Source organism: Dipodomys ordii, unplaced genomic scaffold, assembly GCF_000151885.1.
Source record: "Dipodomys ordii isolate 6190 unplaced genomic scaffold, Dord_2.0 Scaffold183, whole genome shotgun sequence".
NCBI classification, from domain to species: Eukaryota; Metazoa; Chordata; class Mammalia; order Rodentia; family Heteromyidae; genus Dipodomys; species Dipodomys ordii.
In genome coordinates, this window is record NW_012267399.1 from 3,416,157 (window position 1) to 3,442,540 (window position 26,384).

General features: G+C 44.4%; 1 protein-coding gene across 1 annotated transcript in view; it reads right to left on the reverse strand.

The window, feature by feature from the left end:
- Spon1 (spondin 1, extracellular matrix protein) overlaps window positions 1-24,034 on the reverse strand; it is a 261,972-nt gene extending 237,938 nt beyond the window's left edge. The window contains exons 1-2 of the mRNA XM_013034153.1: window positions 23,507-24,034; window positions 2,890-2,996 (exon numbers count right to left, since the gene is read on the reverse strand). Of these exons, the coding sequence (XP_012889607.1) occupies window positions 2,890-2,996; window positions 23,507-23,744 (345 nt within the window). The 5' untranslated portion in view covers window positions 23,745-24,034. The remainder of the gene's footprint in view (window positions 1-2,889; window positions 2,997-23,506) is intronic.
- Between the last annotated feature and the right edge of the window lie 2,350 nt (window positions 24,035-26,384).

The following is a 26,384-nucleotide window of genomic DNA, read 5'->3' on the forward strand; positions in this document are numbered from 1 at the left end:
CTCAGCACCAAAAAAAGGCACTCGGGTACTCGGTAAGAGCTCTCATTCTTATGCTGTCGGGTATTTTCATGTGCATAACCTTGGACAGATGAGAAGAGGCAATGTCATCATGAGGCTGGGGGGATGTGACACTGGATGGGCTGGTCTGAGTCTTTACAATTACAACCACACTTCTCCAACCTGAACAGGCATCACATTCCCCACTCCACCCCAGCTTGTTAAAATGCAGGGTGCAGGACCCTACCCTCTGAGGTTTGACCCAGTATCTGGGTGGGCTGAGACTGTGTAGCTCCCACATGCAGTTGTGGTAGACTGTGCTTCAAGAACCACATTAAGGACTGAGAGGAGAAGTTCCAAGAGGAGAAAGGCTCATAAAGAGACAGAACTTTGAAGCAGGGATGAGCAGGGCTAAGTCAGGGACACAGGTTCATTCGTTCACCGAGCAAATATTTACGCATAGCTCATTTTGAGGAGGGCTTTATATTCACCTATCAGTTGCAAGGACAAAGATCAAGCTCAGCAGAAACAGTGAGTCAGAGGACTAACAACTCACTGAGTTAAACCAGAGCATTGCCAAATTCAGTCATGTCTCCTTTAGGCTGGACCCTGAGCACCAGTTTTAAGTTGTGGCAAAATATGTATAACATAAAAAATCACACTGTTACACTTATCACAACCATCTGTCTTTTGTTAAACAGTATTCCCTCTTTCTCCCAAATTCTGGCAACCACTAGGGATTGATGTTTCTATCTTCATGAATTTGACTATGCTTGGTATCTCCTATACACAGAATCGTAAGGTATTTGTCCTTTTGTGATAGGCTTCTTTCATGTAATATAGTATCTTCAAGATTAATCTATGTATTTATGTTGTAGTATGTTACAATTTTCCTTTCTTAAGACTGAGCAATATTCCATGTTACATATATATGTTTAAAACAATTAGTGGACATTTGGGGTGACATCATTCATGTTCATTTTTGTGCTTTCGATACTTTTGGGTATATGTTGGTAAATTTCATTATAGAGCTAATCAAGTTTGCTTTGTTGAAGATTAAGTTCAGTTCAACTCTGTCCCCAACATATTCACTTTTTCTTTTACATATCCATATCTCCTGCCACTCAGGCATCTGGATTCCTCAGCTATTAAAACTTGGCTAAATCACACACGCCTGTACTCATATTAACACAACAAAGCTGGAGGGATTCTATCTGAACGCATTCTAGGCTAGGAGCATGTGTCATTCTTCTCTTCCATGTAGAGGGAAACTCCACCTTCACCTGTGGAGGAGAAGTATGTACCAGGAGTGTTAGTGTAGCTAGGACCTGAGACTCTCAAGTCTGACACCTGGATAAAGGGAGTTGGTCATACTGCTTACTAGCTGCCATCACAAATGATGTCAGCTCTCTGGTTTCAACCCTATGTACTAAGGTTGTACAGAGATAAGGCCTAATCATTGAACTAAGGAAAGATAAACTAAGACACAAAAAGGCCTGTAGGTATGGTTCTTCAACCACAGAAGAACTCAACAAGCACTGACCCTCACTAATATTTAGTATTTAGTCACATAGATACATGTCATAGAAAATCATTTCAAAAAGCACAGAATGAAAAGTACTGGGCCAGAAACTTAGGATCCCAGGCAATGGGAAACCTTTTTTTTTTTTTTTTGTCAGTTGTGGGGCATGAACACGGGGCCTAGGCGCTGTCCCTCAGCTCTTCAGCTCAAGGCTAGTGCTCTACCACTTGAGCCCCTGTGCTACTTCCAGCTTTTTCTGCTTATGTGGTGATGAGGAGTCGAACCCAGGGCCTCATGCATGCAAGGCAAGCACTCTACCACTGAGCCACTTTCCCAGCCCTCCCCCCCTTTTTTTTTAATCATAGGATTCAACCTGTGACTACAACCTGGCCCCAAAGAATTAAAAGATGCCTTTGGAAGGGGAACATGGGGGGCGAGAACTCACAAACTGCATCGGAGTTCTCAGCAGCTAGCTATGAGATGAAGCATTCTTTTTGAGTTTTAGTTTGCAAATGCCAGATAAAAATGAATTCCAGCACAATGGAAATCAGAGACAAGAACTGATTACAACAAATTTGGCCCCCTAGAATCGCCCCAGTCCTGGGATGCGTTCTGATTTTCCACTTCTCAGAGGGGAGAGTGTTCTTACTTCTTCCCTTGGAAGAATATTCCACAGTGAAATATGACTCACAGTCGGGGCCCTGGCCTTTGAGGTTCCTTTTCTTCTCCTGACCCACTTTCGTCTTGCTGTGCCCTTTTGTACAAAGTCAAACGAAGCCTCCCCTTGAGGAGCATGTTCAGGAGGACTGACATTCAAAGACCATTACCACCTCTTAAACTCGGCCCTGTTCATTTGGCCAAGCAAAGCAGATGTAATTCTTTTAATCTTCCCTCATAAATCAATCTGTACGTTCCCTTAATAGTCCTTTCCCTGCGCTTTGAACTCCCTCCAGTCTGGCTGTCCTGAGCTCTTGTTCCGTTTACACTTGAGAATTGCCAGTCAATCACAAAACACCTCTGCCAGGAAAACAGCAGGACCCAGCCAGGGTTCTGAGTGCTCTCCACACGCTAGACCGCCTGCTGCCAAGGGCACCAAAAGCCCCGAGATGAGCAGCAAGAGCTGCCAGAGAGAAGCGAGCCCTGCCCAGGGCCCAACCCCACAAAGCCAGGCTGAAGCCTTTGCTGCTACTCCAGTATGGTTTTGGACAGAGGTAGGCCACCTGAACAAAGTCAAAGAGCTGCATGAGAAGTCATCTCAGGCACTTGCACTTCTCCTTAGACTCCTCAGCATCTGCCCACCTTTCACATGGCTTCTTCCCACCATCGCAGGAAGGTGCCACAGGAAAAACGCAAGTGGGAGCCGGTCTTACCTGGAAGGTGCCAGCGTGGTCTTCTTCCTTATCACCTTCTCTGTTCTCTTTGAGAGCAATTAACGTGAAGCCTCGGAAGTAGGAGGGAGGAGCAGCCAAAAGCGTCACTGGGAGAGAGAGAGAGGGCAATTTATCAGCATAGGAATCAACTGTGTCCCTTGTCCAAATGGCATGAACCTGCATTCTCTATCCACAAGCTACACATGTGTGGCAGGGGCAGCGCACGAGGAGAAGGTTCACCTGTAGAGGAGTAAAAGACTCTCATCCTCTTCACTCAGCTCCCTTTTACATTTCAGAACCTGCTAAATGCTTAATCTCTCACTGAAAACAAAACCAAACCAAACCGTTTTTCCCATATATTCTCCCTGTGTAGTACAGACTGGCCTTGATCTCCTGCATGTGCTTCCAGAGTGCTTACTTGAGAATTCTTCAACCATCCAGGGCTGTGATAAGTGTTCTCTCAGTAATCCCAATTGGATAAAGATAGTCCCTAGTCAGATACTTCAATCTGGACAGTTATCTCATCTTACACTTCCATTAGCTTGGCCAAAAAGAAAGTGAGCTCTTTATAGCACAAATTCCTCGAGGATGTCTCTGGTGGCACCGACTGTTGTGTTTTCTCCAGAACAACTTTTCTTCTTGTGGAAACCCAGCTAGACCATCTTCCCCAGCCCCCTTGCAGTTAGGTCTGCTTGTACCCAGATTCTATCAGTGAACGAAGACAATGAGCCTCCACCCTGTGTCCTTCTCCTGTCACTACCTGCTGCACAGGGCTCTCATGGTCCGGAAAAAGTTCAGTGGAGTCACAAACTGGGTTTCTGAACAAGCCTTTGTAGAATCACTCACTGACCAGAAATATCCATATTGTACTTCACATGAACTGGATGTAAATTTACACACTGGGTTTCTGAACAAGCGTTTGTCAGAATCACTCACTGACCAGAAATATCCATATTGTACTTCACATGAACTGGATGTAAATTTACACTGTGAGGAGTCATTTGTTACAGCAATTGGCATTATGACTATATTATACGTCCCGTATCTACCAAGAAAACTTCCACTGAAATCTAGCTTGAGGGCCTAATGTCTTCTGTACTGGACTGTGAGAAGGCAGGGAAAAGAAAGGGCTGGGTTTTCATTCCCTTTGTATCCTCATCATCTAGTCCAAGTTCCTTCAGGTGGATGTAAATTAGGATTTAAATTACTGACTTTAGATATGGATTTATAGACTGGGGATCCCAAGTACCATCTAATCCAGACTTCTAGTTTCACAGAGAACTAATACACAGAGGTCAACAGACACCCCAGAGGTCATCAAACTACCCAAATAAATGCTGGCTTAGGGCCAGAGTTAAAGGTAAGATAAGTGTGGTGCTCAACAGAAAAATAGTAGGCACAATGTCAGATGACAGAGCTGGGGTTTCTTGTCTGACACCCTTAAGCAGTGTAACAATCTCTAGAGAAAGGGTGGCAGACTTCCAAGGCTACCTTCCACAGTTCCAGAAGAGGCTCAGATGACAAGAGAGCAGACAATAAGGACACTCCACCAGATTTCCTCAAATTTCTTGGAACCATTTTAGTATCACTCTGGTGGCCAGAACCTGTGGCTTTTTTCTGGAGGGCCACCCACAGGTCTCTATATAACCTATATAATCTATATAACCTATATAATCTATATAACCTATATAACCTCTTATAAAAGGCCCCATTTCCTTATCTCTGGTTGTGGCAAACTCTTGAGGGGTTCTTTACACTCCAAAAATGGACCTGCAAAATCAGACTAAACCTTGCTGGGGAATCTTGCTTGGGATCAAGGCCTTGTTCCTGCCCTGTTTTAATAAATCACTTGGACCAAAATTCTCATTTGAACCTTGGTTTTCAGTGGGTTAAATTGTGACATCCTGCTGAGCACTGGTGACTCACACCTATAACCCTAGTTACTCAGGAGGCTGAGATCTGACATCAGGGTTTAAAGCTATCCTTGGCAGGAAAAGTCTGAGAGACTCTTAGCTCCAATTAACCATAAAAAGCCAGAAGTGAAGCTGTGGCTCCAGTGCAAGAGCATTAGCCTTGAGCAAAAGAGCTCAGGGACAGCGCCCAGACTCTGAGTTGAAGGCCCCAGTACTGGTCCCCAAAATAAAATTGTGTCCTCCATAAATTTCCATTGAAATTGTAACCTCTAGCACCTGAGACCATAATCTCAGACTATGACTAGTCCCAGGTGGAATTCATTAAGAAAAGGTCATACTGGATTGGGGTGGGCCTTAAATCCAATATAACTAGAGTCTTTATAAGAAAAGGTACAGATACACAAAGGGAACAATGCTATGGGATGGCAGAAGTAGGTTGTTGATGCATCTAAAGCCAGGGACTGCCAAGGATTGCTAGCAGTTGGGAACATTCTTCCCAGGGCCCACCAGAAGGAACAACTCTGCCAACATCTTGACTTCTGGTTTCTAGTCTCCATATCTGTGAGAGAATAAATTTCTGCTGTTGTAAGCCACTGGCTTGTAATCTGCCCAGCAACCATAGGAAATGAATATAGATTTCTTCTGGGGAGCCTAGCCTGAGACAGACCAGCAATCCCTGCTACACCACTGCCTTTCAGATAAGGCTCATACTCCCACAGGCAGGAATGGACTCAGACCTGACCCATGCCTCTGAGGCTGCACCAAGCATGATCCCATTGCCTCACATCCGGTCCAAGATTCCTCCATTGCCACTTTCCTGAAAAGCAGTAGCAGCTCACCCTGGAAGGTGCCACTTCCTCCATTCCTTGCAGACTTCTTCAGAAATCACTTAAATTTTCATCTTTCATGGGACTTCTATAAAAATGGAATGCTTTTTGCCTTGGACCCTCGTAGGACTTAAAATACCTACTGGCTTCCCCAGGTAGGGATACTGCATCTTGGTTGCGGGCCGAGACAGCTCAGGGCAGGCTCTGGCTCCAGTTTGGAGCTGACATGCCTAAGAAAGCCCGTGCCAGGAAAAAGACCAGTTCTTCCCTCCATCCTGTGGCAGCTGACTCTAAAGGTGCTATATCACCAATTCATGTCATCCCTGGCTGTAAACAAAACATGTAATAGATTTGACACCTGAAGCCCTAAATGTGGCTCCAGGGTGTAGGTGGGGAGCTAACCCTGAGCTTTCCAAGTCCTCAGAGCCCAGAAGAGTGAGGTGACTGTCACTTAGGTGGCAAATGTTCTGAAATGTTAGTGAAGATTTTTGGCCTCTTTACTCCCACTTCTCCAACCTTGGAGAAATTAAGAAAGGAAGCTAAAATAAAATAGAAAATGAAATATAGTTCAAGGGCCTTCTCAACAAGACAGTAGAAATGAAAATAAAAAGTACATCCTTTAGGAAACTTTCAAGTGCCAAAACCAGAAACAGTTAAACAGTGTGTTTAATGCCCACAGGCTTATGAGAAAAAAGAGATCTACCAAGTAAGACTCAAATATGTAAACATAGATACATAAATAAAATTACTATCTATTGAATATAGGCTCTGAAGTCTCTACCCCCAGACAACTGAAAACATGTTGCTCTGATTGCTTGGCATTACATCATTACTGGGAGATACACTGAAGATGAACTGGTTCAACCTTTTGCTTTCTACATGAGGTTTCTGATGTTCACAAGCTAACAGACTTGTTTGAGTGACACCATGCAAGACAGCAACTAGGTCCCTAGCCTCATAGCTAAAGGTAATGACCTTGATTGCTCACTAAAATGATAATATCTAAATGGCATTTCTGGACTTCTGGAGACTGCCTTCTAGTCTAGTTTGGAAGTGACAGAAGAAAATCTGTTATGCTGCTTTGAAGTCTTACCTTGTATTTTTAGATGTTTGCCTGAATGCAAAAGGAATGTTTATGATATGTTTGTTGTTGCTGCTGTTGTTGTTTTGTCGGTCATAGAGCTTGAACTCTGGGCCTGTCCCTCAGCTCTTTAGCTCAAGGCTAATGCTCTACCACTTAAGCCACAGCACCAGTTCCAGTTTTCTGGTGGTTTATTGGAGATAAAAGTCTCACGGATTTTACTGCCCAGGCTGGGTTTGAACTGTGATCCTCAGATCTCAGCCTCCTGAGTAGCTAGGATTATAGGCAGGAGCCACCAGCGCCCTGGCTGTTTTTGATATGTTTTAAAAACCATATTGATGTGTCTCAGTGGTGTAGTTCAGTGGTAAAACATATTGGTTAGAACTTGGGTTTGATCCCTAGGAATGCAATAAAACAAAATAAAAAGGATTTTGTGAAAATGGAAATGGAAGTAATCAAGACTTGTAACTTCATGTTAATTATTTTTTGAGAAATAATTAAAATTTTTCCTCTTTACTGGTAACGAAATAATTAAATCAAATGGTTTTAATGAATCTATAAAAATCTTTCAAAGTATAAAGAGAAGCTGAAAGTTTTTTCCATATTTGTGAAAGCCTACCAGAAATCACATCTATCATATAGTTGAAAAGATAATACAATTTTACATTAAAACCTTCATAATTAGTACTTTCATCTTAAAATATCAGGATGAAGTACAAATGAATTAAAATTTAAAGTCCTTGAAATCATACCTTGGTATCAAACTAGATACTTAGTAAATATTACCAGTGATGAGATTACTATGTTACCTTATGTCTTGTTAACTGCATTTGTTTATACAGTTGTAAGTCCTTCAAGGATGAGACCAACCTCTCATCTTAGAACAGTGACTAGCACAGAGCTAATGTGCCATTAAGCTTACAGAAGAATGTTTATGGACTAGTAGATTCAGTATTGTTAAAAAATATCAACTCTTGGGCTGGGAATGTGGCTTAGTGGTAGAGTACTTGCATTTATGAAGCCCTGGGTTCAATTCCCTAGTACCACATAAACAGAAAAAGCCAGAAGTGGTGCTGTGGCTCAAGTGGTAGAGTGCTAGCCTTGAGCTGAAGAAGCTCAGGGACAGTGCCTAGACCCTTCAAGCCCCAGGACTGGCAAAAAAAGTCAATTATCCAGAAATTAATCTATATGTCTAAATAAAACTCCTAGCATGTTTTTGTGATATTGAAAAGTGATCCTAAAATTTATATGGAAATGCAAAAGGCCAAGAATATCCAAGACAATCTGGAGAGACAGCTATCAGATATCAGGCCATATGTTGCTGCTATAGAAATTAAGCCAGTGGACTACAGCGAGGAAACAAAAATGGGCCAGTTGGGCAGTGAATATAGGAAAATTTCCACCTGTGGAAACTTTACATATGATGGAGGATGTACTGTAGAACACTGGAGAAAATTATACTTCTATTAAGGACAGCTGGGTAGCTATATAGAAAGGTAGATATTGGTCTTTACCTCAGATCATATGCAAAATAAATTCTATCTGCACTGTGGAGCTAAATGTGAAAGTAAAACAGTAAAGTTTTTAGGAGGTAGCAAAAGATAAAATGCAAATGGCCTTGGAGCAGAATTTTTTAAACTAGAATATTAAAAAAAAACCTTTGGCCATAAAGTACAAGGTATACAAATGAAGAAACAGCAAACTTCAGCTCATGAAAAGACACCATGAAGAACAAAAACAGCAAATAATAGTGTGAATAAAATACTAATAACTATAATCAGCAATTGATTTTCTTTGCTTTTAATTTAATTTTTTTAAAATTGTTATTATAAAGGTGATGTACAGAGGGGTTATAGTTACACAAGTCGGGTAAAGACTATATTTCTTTTTGGACAATGTTACCTCCTCCCTCCCTCACTCTGATTTTCCCTCCCCACCCTCATTTTCAACATAGTGTCCAGTGAGTACCACTGCTGCATTTGTTCACACTTTGTCCCTCCATTTCTCTACCTCCCCTTACCCTCCCAAAGACAGATAAAAGAATAAACAGAACAAAAAGAAAACAAAAACAGAAAAAAGAAAAAAACACCTCATTTCCATTTCCTATAGTTCATTCCAATAAACATCATTTGGTATGATCAGATGCACATAGACATTGTACCTTTCTGCTCCTCTTCAAAGAGTTTCCTCCTTTGGTCTCACTGAGTGTGAATGCCTACAACCTGTCCAGTATAAGTTATTATGTCCTGGTATAGCTTAAATCTAACTTCCACATATAAGAGAAAACATGTGCTGTTTGTCTCTCTGAGCCTGGCTTACCTCACCATGATTTGTTCTAGGTCCATCCATTTCCCTGCAAATGATATATTATTCTTTCTATTGGCTGTGTAAAATTCCATTGTGTATAGGTACCACATTTTTTGGGTCCATTCATCTATCGTAGGTCATCTGGGCTGTTTCCACAACTTGGCTATTGTAAATAATGCAGCAATGAACCTGGATATGCAAATATCTTTGTGGCATCCTGGCTTGTGATGTTCTGGGTGGATGCCCAGGAATGGTATGGCTGGGTTTGTAAGGAATATTAATGTTAGTTTTTTGAGAAACCTCCAGACTGCTGTCCAGAGTGGTTGTACTAGTTTACATTCCCACCAACAGTGCAATAGGGTTCCTTTTTCCCCACATCCACACTAACATTTGTTGTTGTTGGAATTCACAATGTTGGCCAATCTAACTGGGGTGGGATGGAATCTCTGAGTTGTTTTTATTTGTATTTCCTTTTATGGCCAGGGATGATGAGAATTTCCTCATGCATTTCTTTGCCATTCTTACCTCTTCTGAGAAGTCTCTCCTTAGCTCCTTTGCCCATTTAGTAATTGGATTGTTAGCTTTGGGACTGAGTTAGTTTCTTGAGCTCCTTGTATATTTTGGCTATTAGACCATTGTGTGATGTATTGCTGGTAAAGATCCTCTCCCAGTCTGTTGGCTGTCTTTCTAGTTTAGGAACTATGTCCTTAGCTGTGCAGAAACTTTTTAGTTTGACATAACCTCATTTGTCAAGTCTCTCTCCTATCTGCTCTACCTGTGTTACTGTTTTCAAAAAGTTTCTGCCTATGCCCATAAATTCTGGTGTTTCTCCTACTCTCTTGCAGTAATGTCAAAGTTTCAGGTCAGACATTGAGGTCTTTGATCCACTTTTAGTTGTGATACTTGTGCATGGTGACAAACAGGGATCCACTTTTATTTTGTGCATATGGATACCAAGTTTTCCCAACACCAATTATTGAAGAAACTATCTTTTTTCCACTGTATATCTTTGGCTCCCTTATCAAATATTAGATAACTAGGTTTATGGTTTTATTTCTGGATCGTGTGATCTGTTCCATTGATCTTCACATCTATTTTTGTGCCAATACTAAGCTGTTTTGATATTATAGCTCTATCATACAGCTTATGGTCTGGGATTGTGATACCACCAGTGTTATGTATTTACTTATTGATTTTTGCCTGGAGTTGTTTAGCCATTGACTTTTATTGTTGGTGGAGGTCATAGGATTTGAACTCTGGGCCTGGGCACTGTCCCTCAGCTCTTCAGTGCTCTACCACTTGAGCCATGGCACCACCTCCTGTTTTCTGGTGGTTAATTGGAGATAAGAGTGCAGCCTTTTCTGCCTGGGCTGGCTTTGAACTTCGAACCTCAGATGTCAGCTTCCTGAGTAGCTAGGATTACAGGTGTGAGCCACCGGTGCCTGGCTAGCAGTTGACTTTTAACAACAACAACAAAAATGTAAAGAACTCTTACCATTCAATAAAATAAAGACAGCACAATAGGAAAACATAGGCAAAATACATAAAGTAGTATTTCATGGAGGGAAGTGCCTAAATGGCCTAAACACGTGTGAAACGCTCTCAACCTTATTAATCAGCAGGGCAATGCTAATTAAACCCACAATAAAAGGGATTGCTTATCTGCCAGATTGACTTCATTTAAAAGAAGTAACAATATCATATGTTGTGAACTGAAACTTTCACACATTTGATGAAAGTGAAAATTAGCAGTTTCACTGGGAAATTCTTCGGCACCATTCGCTGAAGCTGAGCATGCCTACACTCTTTGACCTCCCAATGCTACTAATAAAGTGACAGAAATGCACCCACACATGCACCAAAAGCTATTTCTAAGAACGTTCTTGGTGACAGAATTGGAAGGAATACCCAACTATGGACACGTTCACGTCTCCCTCAGCCACAGAACAGATCTAAAAGTTGTGGCACATTCTTAGATCTGAATGCCTTGCAGTAATGACAACAAACAGAATACTGCTACACACAACATGGGTAAATCTCGCAGCAAATCTGAGTGAGAAAACACAGACCCAAATACAAATAATGTGGTTACATTTATGTGCAAATATTTATACCAAGCTCAAAAACAGGTAAGTAATCTAGAGTTCTGGAGATCAAAGTAGTGGTCAATGTGTGGAAAAGAGGCACCAGGAAAGCTACTGAAGAGCTAGTCTTGGTCTATTTCTTTTATGTACCAGGACTTAAACTCAAGGATGTCACACTCTTGTTCAGTTTTTTCACTCATGGCTCTACCACTTGAGCCACCTTCACTATAGCATTTTACTGGCTAACTGAACATTGAGTCGGGCTTTTCTGTTCAGGCTAGCTTCAAACTGTGATCCTCGATCTCAGCCTCCTGAGCAGCAAGGATTACAGGCGTGAGCCACCAGTGCCTGGCTCTCCTATTTCTTGATAACAGCTTCATGGCTTTATTCAACATATGCATCACTAAGCTGCATGATCTGTGAACTTTTCTTTTCTTTTCTTTTTGCCCATCCTGGGGTTTGAACTTAGGGCCTGGGTTCTGTCCCTGAGCCTCTTTGTACTCAGGGCTAGCACTCTACCACTTGAGCTACAGCACCACTTCCAGCTTTTTCTGTGTATATGGTACTAAGAAATCGAACCCAGTTCACGCATGCTAGGCAAGCCCTCTACCACTAAGCCACCTTCCCAGCTCTGTGAACTTTTCTGTATATAACTTGTGTTTTGATGAGAACATTATTAAACATTGTTCCAAATGACAAATGTCCATCTTCTTGTACACAGTACACTTAAAAGGCTAAGCACAATCTTAGCTTCCCAGAGGCTTCATTCTTGTGGGTTCTAGAAAACTCAGGTCGTCCTGTACCTTATTAAATATAATACACAAGACAGAGGTACTGTAGGCTGAATTTGGTGTAATTATCACTGGCGATGATGTTACCATGCAGTGTAATCTGAAGGAAGACAGAAGACACTAATCTCCAGGGAACTCCTTTATATGACTTTCTCCTGAAAGGCATAAATATACAGCATATTTTGAGTCCCAGGAACAACCAATGACTGCCTGGCAATAAATAATAGAATCTTCTCTCTAATGACTCCTCCCAAGTGCCTCCCAAGAGAGGCTATTAAGAGAGGGGGAAAATCAAGAAAAATGCTTACATAGGATGTAAAAAGAGAGAGAAAAGCAGAAAGGCTATTAGGAGTCATCCTGTGAGCACGTAAGGAGAAGTAGTTAGGAGCAAAGATTTAGGATTTGAATCTCAGAGCTACCACCCACTCACTAATTCCATGAACCTTGGCAATTTACTTAACTTTCCACCTCATTTTTAAAAAGAGGTTAAGTATATTGTTTTTAGAGGATCATAGAATGGATTAAAGAAATACTGTGAGCAATGCCTGGCATTTATAAAGAGTATGAAAACTGAATGGCACGATGGTATGTTGCTGAGGATGATGGTGATGGTGGAGATGGGAATGTTGTGGATGAATAAGATAATGATGAAGACAAGGGCCACGATGATGAAGACCATGATGATCAGCAGGCTGATTAACCAAGAATGAGCTTCAAAGACATAGTCTACTTCACGGTTAGTGTGCCAACAATCTGACAACTTTATCCCATTCATCTTCTATGATTTAGCTTTGCTAGATCTTGTCTACTCTTCCCTACTCTAAGGAACGGAATCTGAGAGTCTGGAATCAAGTCTCAGACACCTGCTCTGTTACTGAGATGCTCCAGGCTTCAAGCCATACATCTGAACCACCATGAACATCTGCTTCTATCTCAGCTTCTAATACACAATTATGAAGAAGGCTAGAGCAAGTAAGCCACAGGGGTCCCTTCCCCATTCCATAAAACATGGTATACAGTTTTGGGAAGCTGTCACTCACTTACTTCATTAAAAACTAGCACAAAGCCTTGAGCTGAAGAGCTGAGGGACAGCGCCCAGGCCCAGAATTCAGGCCCCACGACCGGACCCCCCCCAAAAAAAAAAGAAAGAAAGAAACTAGGACAATAGCTGAGCTTGGTGGCTCAGGTCTGCGATCCTAGCTACTTGGGAGACAGATTCAAGGGATCCTTTTTCAAGGCTAAACTAGGAATAAAAGTTTTTTAAGACTCCATCTCTCACTCAATGGCTGGCCAATTGGTGTGTACTTGTCATCCTCAGAGACACAGGATTGACACTTCCCTAAAGCCATCAGCTGGCAGCCAAGCCTTTAACACATGAGCCTTTGGAGGGCATTTCAGATTCAAACCTTAATGCTAAAGAAACAATATTTGCGAATAAACAGAGGTGGTTAACCAGCAGGCAATGGTTGGCATATGTTATTGGCATGATAGCCAGTTATTTACTTCAAAACTGTGTAATTCGATGAAAAACTAGGGGAAAACTCTAAGAGATAGTTGAGAACTCTGTCCTAAGCTTTGACCTGCTCAACATTCTGATCAGCTTCATAGATAAAAGCTTATCAGGCCTGCTTATAAAATTGTATAAATCCAAAATTAGATTATATGGACAGTCATTCAGTGACAGAATCCAGATTCTATGGATGGATGACAGCTACAGAAATGAGCCAACACATGTTATATTAAGTTATCATTAATTATGTCAAGTCTTATTTTCAAGGCTGAATGTGATGGTGCAACACCAGCTACCTGGGAGGCAGAGACAGGAGGATTTTGAGTATGAAGCCAGCTTGGGCAAAGTTAGGGAGACCCTATCACCCAAAATGAAGGGGGGAGGGAGAGCTGGAAGCTATGAGGGCTCAAATGTTAAAGTACTCAAGTGATAAAATGCTTGACTACAGATCTTGGGTTCAATCCTGGAAGATGGGTGGGGAAGAAGTTAATGTATAAAGAGGAAAAGTTTAATTTGGTTCATGGTTCTGGAGATTTAGTCCAGGATTAGAGGTCCTGGAAGTGGCACATGGTGACAAAAGCATGTGCTAGAGCAACTCCTTACAACTTGTGCAAGGAATTATTCAGAGACCAAGAGACTGGGGGTCCCATCATCCCTTTTGAGAGCATGTCTCCAAACTTAAGAACTTTCCATCAGCCCCACCTCCTAACCATCCATGGCACATTCCTACAGCATCACCCTGGGGGCCAACGCTCAGCACATGGATCTTTGAGAACACTACTCAGACCAAATCTCTGCATTTAAAGAGAACAGCAGGCTTCCCAGCAAAGCAAGGATTTGAGTTGGCTGTAGGCTGGGACAAAGCTAGAGAATGGCAGAGCTACCACAAGAGCAAGCACAAGACCTGAGACAAGCTTTGCACATGCAGTGTCCCAGAGAGGAAGACAACTAGTCCACCATGTTCTGCCCCATCAGCGCATGTACAGAGGATAACATACAGGAGACAGAGACAGCATCCTATAAGGAATGTTGAAGAAACAAGGCCTGGCATTTTAATCAGAAGAGAACCCATGATGGCTCAATATCTACAGATATCTCAAAGGCAGCCATGCAGCCAGAAGAAAGCCTTATTTTGTTTAATTCCAAAGGCCAACGCTGAGCACCAGTAGTTCACATTTGTAATTGTAGCTACTGAGGAGGCTGAGATCTGAGAATAAAGCCCCTGTCAGACAAATCGGAGACTCTTTTCTCTAATTAACCAGCAAATGGCTGAAAGAGGATATATCCCAGCTTTGAGCTAAAAGTTACCCAGGAGAACATGAGGCCAAGAGTTCAAATCTCTGTACCAGCACAGAAACAACAAAAAATGCAAGGCACTGGTAGCTCTGGCCTAGCTACTAACCCTAGCTACTCAGGAGGCTGAAATCTGAGGATTGCAGCTTGAACCAAGTCTGGATAGGTAAGACTCTGAGACTCTCATCTGCAATTAATCACCCAAAAAAAGCCAGAAATGGAACTGTGGCTCAAATGATAGAGCACTAGCCTAGAGTACAAAATCTCAGGGACAGTACCCAGGCACCTGCGCGTGCACGCGCGCGCACACACACACACACATACACACACACACACACACAAGAATATGCACCAGAACACGAATAATATATAGAAGTTCCATGGAAGACAGATTTTACAATAGAAAAGCTGGGGCCCAGTCTCTGAGTATTGCAGAACTGAAGGCATTCCACTATCCGTCCCACTGTACTGCTGTCCCTCAGTCACAGGACAGGGCAGTGCTGTGAGTGGATGCTAAAGAATGACACTAAGACTGGGTCAGGCAGCTATGGAAATACATGCTCCTAGAAAAGGAACCGCTTTTGCCCACCTTCTCTTCATGACTCACCAGTTTATCTTAATAGAAAGCAAGATTTCTGGGCTCTAGCCCCTTGTCGGGACCCATTGGAACCTTTGGTTTGTTGGTTTAAAGCTCTCCAAGTGATCCTAGTACATAACTAGCTTTATCAACTGCCACAAATGTTTCAGGGAAATTCACTCTAATCATTGAAGGCAGCACTTTCTCTGCCTTGCTTCTCCACGTATTCCGAGCCTGTGACTGGCTCAGGGGAGGGCAGCCCCTTCTCTGACCTTTTGCCTGTTATTGTTCTGCTTTGCACTTCTGCATCCTCAGTGTGGGCAGTTTCCCTCATGTATAAATCTTCTACCTTCTGAGTCTTCACCCAGGGCCCAGCCCATCTACCTGCCTCCAGCCATTGTCAGAAGCACCGGGCCACTGGGAGTCCTTTCCCTCTGCCGCTACCACCCGAAGCTTTTCACCTTCTTTTGTCTGCCATTGGTGCTCACCTGTCTCTCTCTCTCTCTCTCTCTCTCTCTCTCTCTCTCTCTCTCTAATGGACATCTTTCTATATGTTCCATCCAGCTATCAGAGACAGACAGACAGACAGACAGAAAGAAACCCCATAACATGTGGAACCACTATTCAGATCCATGCTCTGCTTCTGAGTACTCCTAGCTTTCCACACTTCTAGCACACACACACACAGTGATTGGTGACAGAACCCTTCACCTCACTCCTTACTCAATCTACAAAACAGATTAGCAAACATCAAACCACACTGTAAAAAGAGTCATGTTCTTTAAATCGTTAAACAAATCATTGGATGGGTTAGGCCACCATTTAAGTTCCCATGTTCACGAGAGATTCTGGCACCCCACCCTATCTGAGCTTCAGCTCCAGTTCAACCAAAATATTTGGCTAAATGAGACATTTTATACTAGCAAGAAGTAGCTAGTATCACAAGAACTTAAAAAGAGAGATTGGGAAAGAGAGTGAGAAGGACAAGGGAGGGAGAAAGAGACAGAAAGAATAAAAGAGAAAGAAAAGAAATAGACACAAAGACAGGAAGGAAGGAAAGAAGGAAGTAAGAAAGGAAGGACTTCCTTTTCTACTCACTATATGTACTTCCTGAGTGGGCATGAGATTCTAACTTCACTTTCCTCACTCTGACATATAGGGAGGAATTTCTTGCTGGAGCAGGAGCAAATTAATGGTTTTATCTGCTGCTCCACTGAGGAAACGATTTCTTCCAATGCTTGAGGGAAAATAGAAGTACTGGACTTCCTGAGAAATGCCAATTCATTTCTATTCCCCACTAGCAGAATATCCAGAGAGGTGGATAAATTAAACAAGATTTAAGCTGGTATCTATGTTATATTTAATGCACAATTTCAAAGGATCTTTAAGGAATTATTTTGACTTATGTGATTTTTCACTTGCCATAGTGCCTCTTGAATCTAAGCTTTAAAATAGGATTTTACTGTACACAAATTATTTCTTCCATTTTCATTCTGAGTGTCTTGTCCTTTTCTCTCCCCTCACCATCTCCTTTCTTGCTTTGCTGTTTCCTCCTTTATTGAAGAGGAGATGTTATAGACCATCTACACACACTTGCATAGACTCATGCAGACATAATTGGACATACACACCTGTGTTAGCATGTACATTTGCACCCCCCATCAACACTCCTTTTTCTACCCATTCATTTAGCAGGAATATCATGCTGTGGAGTAAGCCCATCTAGTAGACATTGCCCGGAACAAAAGAGCAGGAAATACTATGCTTTTACATGACAGATATTAAAACGTGACAAAGAAGCTAAGTATCTCCCAAAATAAATGTTCCTTTCCCTCCTTTTTTTTTCTTTCTTTTTTGAGATAGCGTTTTTGTCATCAAAGTTGGCCTTGAACTTGTTATCTTCCAGCCTCAGTCTTCTGCGTGCTGGGATTGCAAGTGTGAACCACCATGCCTGCCTCTACTTCACCTTCTTGAAAACTACATCTCTCCCTCTCGTTTCAGCCAGCCTTGCTAGGTTTCTCAGTCTCATTTGCAGTTGGGTGTGGCCACATGACTAAATTTTTACCAAGGAAGTGCATTTAGAAGGCCTGGGTACACATCACTATAATCCAACACTTGTCCTCTATTTCTGTCTCTCATCTCTGTACCATGTAAGACCGGAACTTAATGAGATTCAGCCACCCAAGGACAATACCATCTAATCAAAACCAGTTTAAGCTAGGCAAACTGTCTTAACAAGTATCCAACAGGTACAATTCATTGTAATGTCATATATTTAACCTAATGGTATAATGGTGATTGTAGCATGGAATCAATGTGAAATTATTCATGAGTTTACTCTTTTTCATATTAATTATTCAACAACACTTATGGTACATCTTAACCCAAATTAGCCACATTTCAAGCATGTAATAGTCACTCTTGCTAGTTGGTTAGTAGCTACCTATTGGACAGCACAGTGCTACAAGATGGCAAAGCAAAAAGGTAGAAGGAACTTTGGCTCCTGGGGGACCTTGTGGAACAAGATATCCCATCATGCTGGTGCTCTGGTTTATTTCCTGTTTTGAATGATGTATTTTGGAATCTCTTTGTAATTAGAATTAACTTGGCCTATAGCATGACTAATATAACATGCTAAGAGTTTTCTATCCCCCACAGAATTTAACCTTGACCGAGACCCGACATTCTATAGGGCAAATAAACAGACAGTGTGATAGCAAAAGAAAATTCTTGATATTGGCCCATGTTTGTGAACATGTTAGCAATTACAGCCTGTTATTCCAATTGAGAGTTGCTATAACAGCCCAAGTGATCTGTGTATGGTAAAGTGTTCAGGTCTTCAATCTTGAAAAGCTGGAGTTTGACAGCACTTTCATTTTCTTGTATGTTTTGACATTTTTCATTTCCTCAAACTTAAAACAATAAACAATCCCCACACCATTTTTTCTGTTCTGTTTTCTTCCCTCTCCGTTCCCCCCTCCCCTCTCTCTTGCTACACTGGTATTTGAATTCAGGGCCTAATGCTTGGTAGCTGGCACTCTACTGCTTGAGACACACTTCCAACTCTTGTAATTTCTTTCTTTCTTTTCTTTTCTTTCTTTCTTTCTTCCTCCTCCTCCTCCTTCTTCTTCTCCTTCTCCTTCTTTTCCTTCTTCTTCTCCTCCTCCTTCTTTTCCTTCTTCTTCTCCTCCTCCTCCTCCTTAATTCAAACTAAATATTTGCTTTAAAGACTACTATAACCAGGCACTGGTGGCTCATACCTATAATCCTAGCTCCTCAGGAGGCTGAGATCTGAGAATTGCAGTTTGAAGCCAACCCAGACAGGAAAGTCCTAAGATTCTGTCCAACTAACCACCAAAAAAACCCCATACAAACAAAATAAAACAGAAGTGAAACTGTAGCTCAGTGGTAGAGTGCTAGCCTTGAGAAAGAAAAAAAAAAAGCATAGGAACAGTATCCAGGCCCTGAGTTCAAGCCTCAGAACCAGAAAACACAAAAAAGGAGAGAACAATTGTTGAACCAAAGATGTAGAAGTGACAAAATTCATTATGTCAGCAGTACTCTTTTGTTAAGTATTATGTAAGAAATAATTTATGTAAAACAGCTTCGGATTCTCAGATCCTACATATGTTCTGTTCTATTATATAGTTTTATGAGCACAGTCATATAACATCTGCATGTACCAATAATCAAATCAGTCTTTTCCCATATCCAATTTGTTTCTGTTTCCCCACAAACAAAAGGAAATGGCTAAAAACTGACAAGGTTCTTTATGTTTCTAAATCAATCCTCTGTTTTATGGAGAGATGCAATCCCGAAGCCTATAAAAAAAAAGCAAATGTAAATAAGGATCCATCATTTTATTACTTTCTATCTTGTGAGATGTCAGTTATTGTCTTGATTTGTTGATCCTATTTTCCCTCAAGGAATCTTACCATTCAGAAGGCTGAGGCTAGCTGAATGGATTCATTCTACTCTCAACTCAGTTCATTCAGTTGGCACAGAAGACTAGTTAAGAGTCTAGGATTTAGAACTGGGGGTGTGGCACAAGCAGTAGAGCACTGGACTAAGCTTAAGATTCTGAGTTCAATCTCCAATAGCACACACGCGTGCACATGCACACACACACACACACAAAAAGGATGTTATCATGTTATCATGGATCTGATTCCACTGATTATTAGCAGTGTGACCATGGATAAGGAACTGGACCTTTCTAAGGCTTGGTCTTCTCATCTGTAAAGTAAGAATTATAATAAACTGCCTTAAAATATTACAAGCAATGTGGGAGATGAGTAGGAAGAACTTAATATAATGTCTTACCCAGTAATTTGTTGAGGAAATTTTCCTATTTCCAAACTACTCATCTTAAAACATTGTACCTATTATATGACAATTTCTTTTGACTTGGATTTTTAATTCTTACAGAAATACTAGGAGTAAAAAAAAAGTCACAATGGCTCACAGAGGTGAAGTGGCTTGCTGATGTCACAGTAAATGTGAGACCAGACAAAACTTAAAACTGCCTCGGGGCTGGGAAGGTGGCTCAGTGGTAGAGCACATGCCTTGCATACCAGAGGCCCTGGGCTTGATTCCTCAGCACCACATAAGCAAAAAGAAAAAAAAAGCCAGAAGTGGCGCTGTGGCCTTGAGCTGAAGAGCTGAGGGACAGCACCCAGGCCCAGAGTTCAGGCCCCATGACCAGACCCCAAAAACTTAAAGCTGCCTCATCCACCATTATATCCTATGCTTTTCTCCACCAAGTTGTGCCTACTTCTACAGGCAGTGTGTGCCTCAGAGAGGGACAAAGAAGAGAAAGCAAAGCCTCTTTGGAGGTCTCCAAACCTCCCTGTTCAGAATAAATCCCCCAATTATGCTTGAAGTTGGATCAGCTTTTGAAATCTCCACTGCACATTCTTTTCCCATCAAGTTCCTTGAAATTTCTTTTTAAAGAGCATCTAGGAAAAGCCACTCTTATTACTTAGAGTCTGTCTTTATTTTCCTAATAAACAGACCTTTGGTCAGACAAAATAGCCTCTTTTATTTTCAATCAATTCTTGAATATTTCAGCTGATTTTCGTCTATGCGGCTTGAAATTGTGATCTGGGAAAGGCTGATCCTGCACATTGTCTTCCTATAAGGGAAGCCCCTTGAGGATCCTCAACTTGTTATTTTTAATCACTGTAATCTCCTTTCAAAGGAGTTCCTGGTTAGAAACAGAGCAGGCCTTTCAGGGGCTTTCTAAAGCACAATTATTGAGGGATGGGGGTGGGGGGGTAGAAGCAGTGGAAGAGAGAGAAGAGGAAGTCAATATAGCACTAACAACTTGAAAAAAGCTGCAGAATAATCTCAACTAAACTCAGGCTGCAAGGAAGAAGCCCCAGGATTCAATGTTTTAACACTAGTGATCATCTTATTCCAGCCTAAACTGGACTAGGCTTTTATTCCAAAAAGCCTATCCTCTGATTGAGGGGCATGGAGAGAAGAAGCTATTTGGAGATTAAACTGGAAGACAGAGGACAGAAATTCAAGGCAGGAAAAGAAATCATTGATCTCAAGGACTCTGAAGGATCCTAACTGGAGGAGGGGGCAAGGGAGGGATGGGGGGGGAGGGGGAAGGACCAGGGGAAAGATAACTTCTACAACCCTAAATCAATGCACCCAGAATAATGCATCAGATTTACATTTAACATAGTTATCCTAACAAAGTATCAGCCAATAGAAAATATCTCAAATTAGGCCAGTGCCCTTTCTTCCTAACTTCCACTCTTGTTAGTCACACAATGTTTGCTCAGGAGGCCTTAGCATGGTTCCTGTGAGATCTTTCTTTCCAGGTCCCCTTGCCCTAAGAAAGGAGAAAAGATGATAATCCCACCTACAGCCTGAGTGGTGTTAAAGTCCAAAAGCCTGAAGCTTTAGGCTGGGGAATTCCGGGCCCTGCTCTTCTATTGCCTATCTTATTCTGCTTGGCCTGGGCTTTTAGGGAGTTCTGAGATTCCTCTGGCGGGGTGATTGGGGAATATGTATCCAACCAGTCCTGCCACCACAGTTCCCAGTGGTCAGCCCAACAAGAGGATTAGTGTGGGAAGAGATGCCAAGAAGACACTTGGCCAGAGCTCCAGACTAGCCTAAACTACCAAAAAATAAAAAAATAAAATTTTTTCTGGGTTAAATTAGTTGTTTTAGACAAGACTTCTAATGCAGAAAACACCATTCATTCATTCAAACAATCATTCAACGAATTCGTGAGGACCCGACGAACAAAGTCAGTCATTGGTAAATGGGACTAGAGGAATGGTAAAGAAACCTACTTTTGGAAATGGTGCTGTGGCTCAAGCGGTAGAGCGCTCGCCTTGAGCTGAAGAGCACAAGGACAGCGCCCAAGCCCAGAGTTCAAGCCCCATGACCAACAAAAAAAATAAAGAAACCTACTTTTAAATATGGGATATACATGCGTGCGAGCACACATGCACACACGCGCGCGCGCACACACACACACACATACACACACACACACACACCCCACACTCCGATCAGGTATATACCACCTGTCCCACCTGTTGTCCCTCAGGCACACTCATCTTTGCCACCAAGAGAAGATGGATAAAACAGCTCCTTTTACAGCTGGGAACTAGGTTCAGAGAAATTAAATAAATGGCTTGCACAAGGCCCCTAAAAGGAACTCCTTTTTAGTTTGGAGTCATCTCTTCTCCTTTAAAGAGTGGGATTGGCTTCCTCAGTGATCTCAGAACCTCTGTTCTCGGGAGAACTGAAGAAGTCCAGGAGTTTACTACACTCAGTTCCCTGAGATCCACACCACCCACTTCGACAACTTGAAGGTCTTCCCCAGCCTGCTCAACAAACAACCTGACGCCGCAGCGACAAACCGCGCGCTCCCTCCAGACCCGGTGTGTTCTCCCCCAGCATCTTCCATGGTGGGATGCCCAGGAGCCCCTGGATGTACCCCGTCCCAAGGTGGTTCCTGCCCACGTGTTGAGGACGCTAGCGCGTGCAGGGTGCCCGCAGGGAGCCCGGGTCGCTCCAGGTGAAGTTAAGCCAGGTACGCGAACCCAAGAAGGGCGCCAGCTGACACTGCCCAAACTTTCTGGGGGGCGTTGCTCCTGCGATTCTGTAGGGAACCAGGAGGGCAGGTGGCGGGGGCCAGGCTCCCATTTGCCAACCAGCCCCGGCCCCGCCCCAGGTGAGATCAAGCTGGTCTCCTTCCCCATCTTTAATCCCAACGTCCCGCTCGGGAATAGACGTCTGGGACAACCTGGATGAGCAGGGCCCTTAGGGATGGCCTCGGAGGTCTTAAGATCGGGGTCCAGGGAGGGGCTCACCAGCTTGGATAGCCCCTCCTGGCACTCCCGAAACCTGGCTCGCAGGGGAGTCGCGTAAACACGACGAAACATCCCTGGGGCGAGGGCTGCCGGAAGTCCCACAGCCATCAGAGAGTAGGCCTCTGAAACCGGGGGTCCCCCCTCTGTCCTCATCGGAACTCCCTCCCGTTGGGAGCCTAGCCGGCATTCTGGGGGTGAGTCCATTCCTACTGGAACCTCTCCCGGAAATCCAAGGTCCCGTTCCTAGCCTCGGACCATGGGAGACTTAATTTGGGGGAATCTTTCCAAACACCCTTCAGAGAAGAGCGTCTGGTTCTTTCTTCCCCTGAGACCCAGGATGGCTTGGGGGGGAGACACTGAAGTCCCTTCCCCGTGAAGCGACCCGGGCACGCCGGGGTCACTGTCCCGCTCAGAGCCAGTTGGTGAGAATCAGATCTCTCCGCTTCACCGATGCAAGTGCGGAGAGCTGCCCTGCCTTGCCCGGGACACCCAACCCGAGAAAAGCCAGGGTTCCACCCTCCCCCGCGCCCCCAGCCCCAGAGAACCGCCCGGAGCAACGCGGGACCGCTCCCCTCCCGCTCGCCCACGGCCGGAGTGCAGCGGGGTTCCCTCGCACTCAGGCAGGTGAGCGTGCCGGCGCTACAACCCCAGCCTGGAGAGCCGCGCGCCCCCATCCGCCGTCCCCGCGACGGCCCCGGACGCTGGCCAGAGATCTCCGCACACAGCTGGCTGCCAAGAGGGCTGAGGACAGCCAGGACGGAAGGAAGGGTCCTAGCGGGGCTTCGCCAACCCCGTGCGCTCGGGGGACTGTGCGCGCCCCTCTACTGCCATTGGGTTCGGGGCCCGCTGGAGGCTAAGTCCGGCACTCCCCCAACGCCATCCGAGGCTACTTACCGCGGTAGCTGCTCCCCGGCTTGTAGAAGTCGGGGTCGCCTTCCACGCGGAGGCTGAACTCCGTGTAGCCCTCACGCCGCGTGCCCTGGGCGCGCAGGATGCGGCTGCAGTAGCCCTCTGACTTGGCCACTTTGTCCAGGGTCTCGTCGAAGGCCAGCGCCGTGGCGAGGGGCAGCGCCAGGGCCAGCAGTGCCAGACTCCGGCTTAGCTTCTGGGGCGTTGGGGACAGCCTCATCATCGCGGGGGGGGGGGGGGGGGGGGTGAGGGGCCCCCAACTTTGTGCTGCTGTCGCCGATCCTCGCCGAGCGACTCCTGCCTGAAGGGGGTCCCGGCCGGCGGTAGGCGAGACCCGGAGAAGCTCCGAGCGGCGGGCTGGTGGCACCGAGACCTGCCCGGCTCCGTTTGGCGGTGGCTGCCGAGCTGCGCTGCGTGGAGCAGAGCCCAGCCCGCCAGCCGAGCGAGGAGCGAGCGAGCGAGCGGCGCAAAGGAGGGGAGGGCGGCGGCGAAGGAGCAGGAGGAGGGAGGGCTGATTTTTTTGCCCAGATCCCCAGGCGCAGCGCCGTTTTGTTTCGAGCCGGGCGATTAGCGGAGCGGGGCTGTTTATTTTGCGACACTGGATTCCCAGGGTCTGCTGGGGGAGGTCATAGGATGCCGGGACCCTGGGAAGGGAGGGGGGTCGGGGGGAGGCTCTGTCCCACTACCCGGGGAGGCTGCTTCCCCTGACCCCCGGCTTACACCCTGAGCCCTGAGGAAAAGCCTAGGAACTAACTTTGACGCGCACCTACTCTCAGTGTAGCCAAGCTAGGCGGTCTCCTGGCAGCCCAAGTTCATGGTGGTCATTCTTTTTTGTGGTTGGTGGTGGTCGTGGGGCTTGAACTCTGGGCCTGGGCGCTGTCCCTGCGCTCTTCAGCTCAAGGCGAGCGCTTTACTGTTTGAGCCACAGCACCACTTTCGGTTTCCTTGTGGTTTATTGGAGGTGAGTCTCAGGGAGTTTCCCTGCCTGGGCTGGCTTTGAACTGTGATCCTCCGATCTCAGCCTCCTGAGTAGCTAGGATTACAGGCGTGCGCCACCGGCGCCTGGTGCACACAATACACATTAGATGACTCTCACTCATTTTATAGGCGAGCAGACAGCAGCAGGTGCGCTGACCTCGTGGGCTCCTGTGCCTTTCCCATGGCCACATTGGACTAGCTCGGACCAGAGGGGTGAGGATGGAGCCCAAGGACTTATCTGGGTCCAGCAGGCACACTGCCCGGGGCCACAGTGTTTTTGGAGATCTATGAAAATGTTTTCTTTAAAAGCAGAAGGGACAAAAATAACGTTTCGATTACTGAAAATGTTTTGCTATACAACGTTAATATATTCCTCTTTATACCCACACAGCTATAAAATATGGTTTTAATATTGCTTTAGGAAGTCAGGAGCCCACAAAGAAAGAAAAAAAAAACTGCCTACAACCCACGAAGGTCCTCATATGGCCCTGGAAAGGCGTTTCTAAAGAATCCAAGAAGAGTCTGTGTTCTCTTGGCTTAGATTTTAGTTCAGGTTCACAGATCCCAGACACTGCTCTGGGGAGAGGTGCTAAGCCTAGGGACTCTCTGGGCAGAGACACCAGCCCAGAGGGCCAGAGGGGAGAAGGCACAGCACTGGGTGTTCCCAGTTTCTCAGCAGGAGAGACATGAATGGCCCCTTGCCTGTCCTGCCACTCACCCATTGTGAGACTGGGCTGGACAATGTCTCCCAGCTTATTTCCTGCTCTCAAAGGGGTGGGGGGAGTAGAAGCTACCAGATCCTTCCTGGAGTTGTGCTAGAATTCAATATAATGTCTCATATAAAGCACTTGATCTGGTCATCAGTATTTCCCAGCCTTGGAAACACATTTAGCCCTCTGTCTCTCTTGAATATATATACATTTGACACCTCCTCCCTGCTTTACCTGCTTTTAGAACTTTGGCTTCCCCGTACTCTTTCCCCCAGGGCCTTCCATTCACAGTAAGGGCCTCCCTTTAACAATCCCTCCCCAGTACCCCCACCCCCACACAATGCACTTTCCAGGTCAATTTTTCCTTTTTTGTTTCTTCCCCATCAGTACCAACAACCTGAAGGAGATGTCACATTAGAGGTCTACATTCCCCCCCCCTGCCCACTGCTGACTCCTTAGTTCTTGTACTGTGATTCATTCTGTAGCACCCTCTTCCAAAGGTCACCTGAGAATAAGCCCCCTCTGTAGCCAGTTATAACTCCTCAGAATCCCAAGAACTGACCCTTAGCAGCACCAGATCAGCTGAGCAGCTCTTCTTCACTCAACTGGCTTAGGGCTCATACCTGACTGCATGTTTCAAGGTTCCATTCATCCAACAAGCTTTCACTGCATGGAGATTTGAAACCAGGCTCTGTGCTGAGTGGTGGGACAAGAAAGGAACAAAAGCTCATTCACTCATCATCCTTCCATTCGTCCATCTACCCACGCACCCATGTCTAAGGCTTCCCACATGGCTGCTCAGTATTAGGGTACAGACAGACATGTTACTTGCTTCTGCAAATCTTACAGTCCTGTGGCAAAGGCAAATATTAATTATATGATTATGAATTTTTCAGATCACAATTATGATTTTATGCTACAATGAGTGGTTCAAGAGAGTGTACTTGGTGGTATCTTGTGGGGGAGGGAATTACTGAGGTGAATAAAATATACCTCTTTCTTCATGGCGGATTGTTGTATGTCCAACTTGCCAAATATGTGCCTTTGAACATCTTTTCATTTACATCAACATGTCCAAATTTAAGTTGGAGGTGGGCGGACATGGAACAGGCACGAACAGAATATTTAATGTTTGTATTGGACATGGATAGGAAAATCATCTAGGTAGTAGAGTC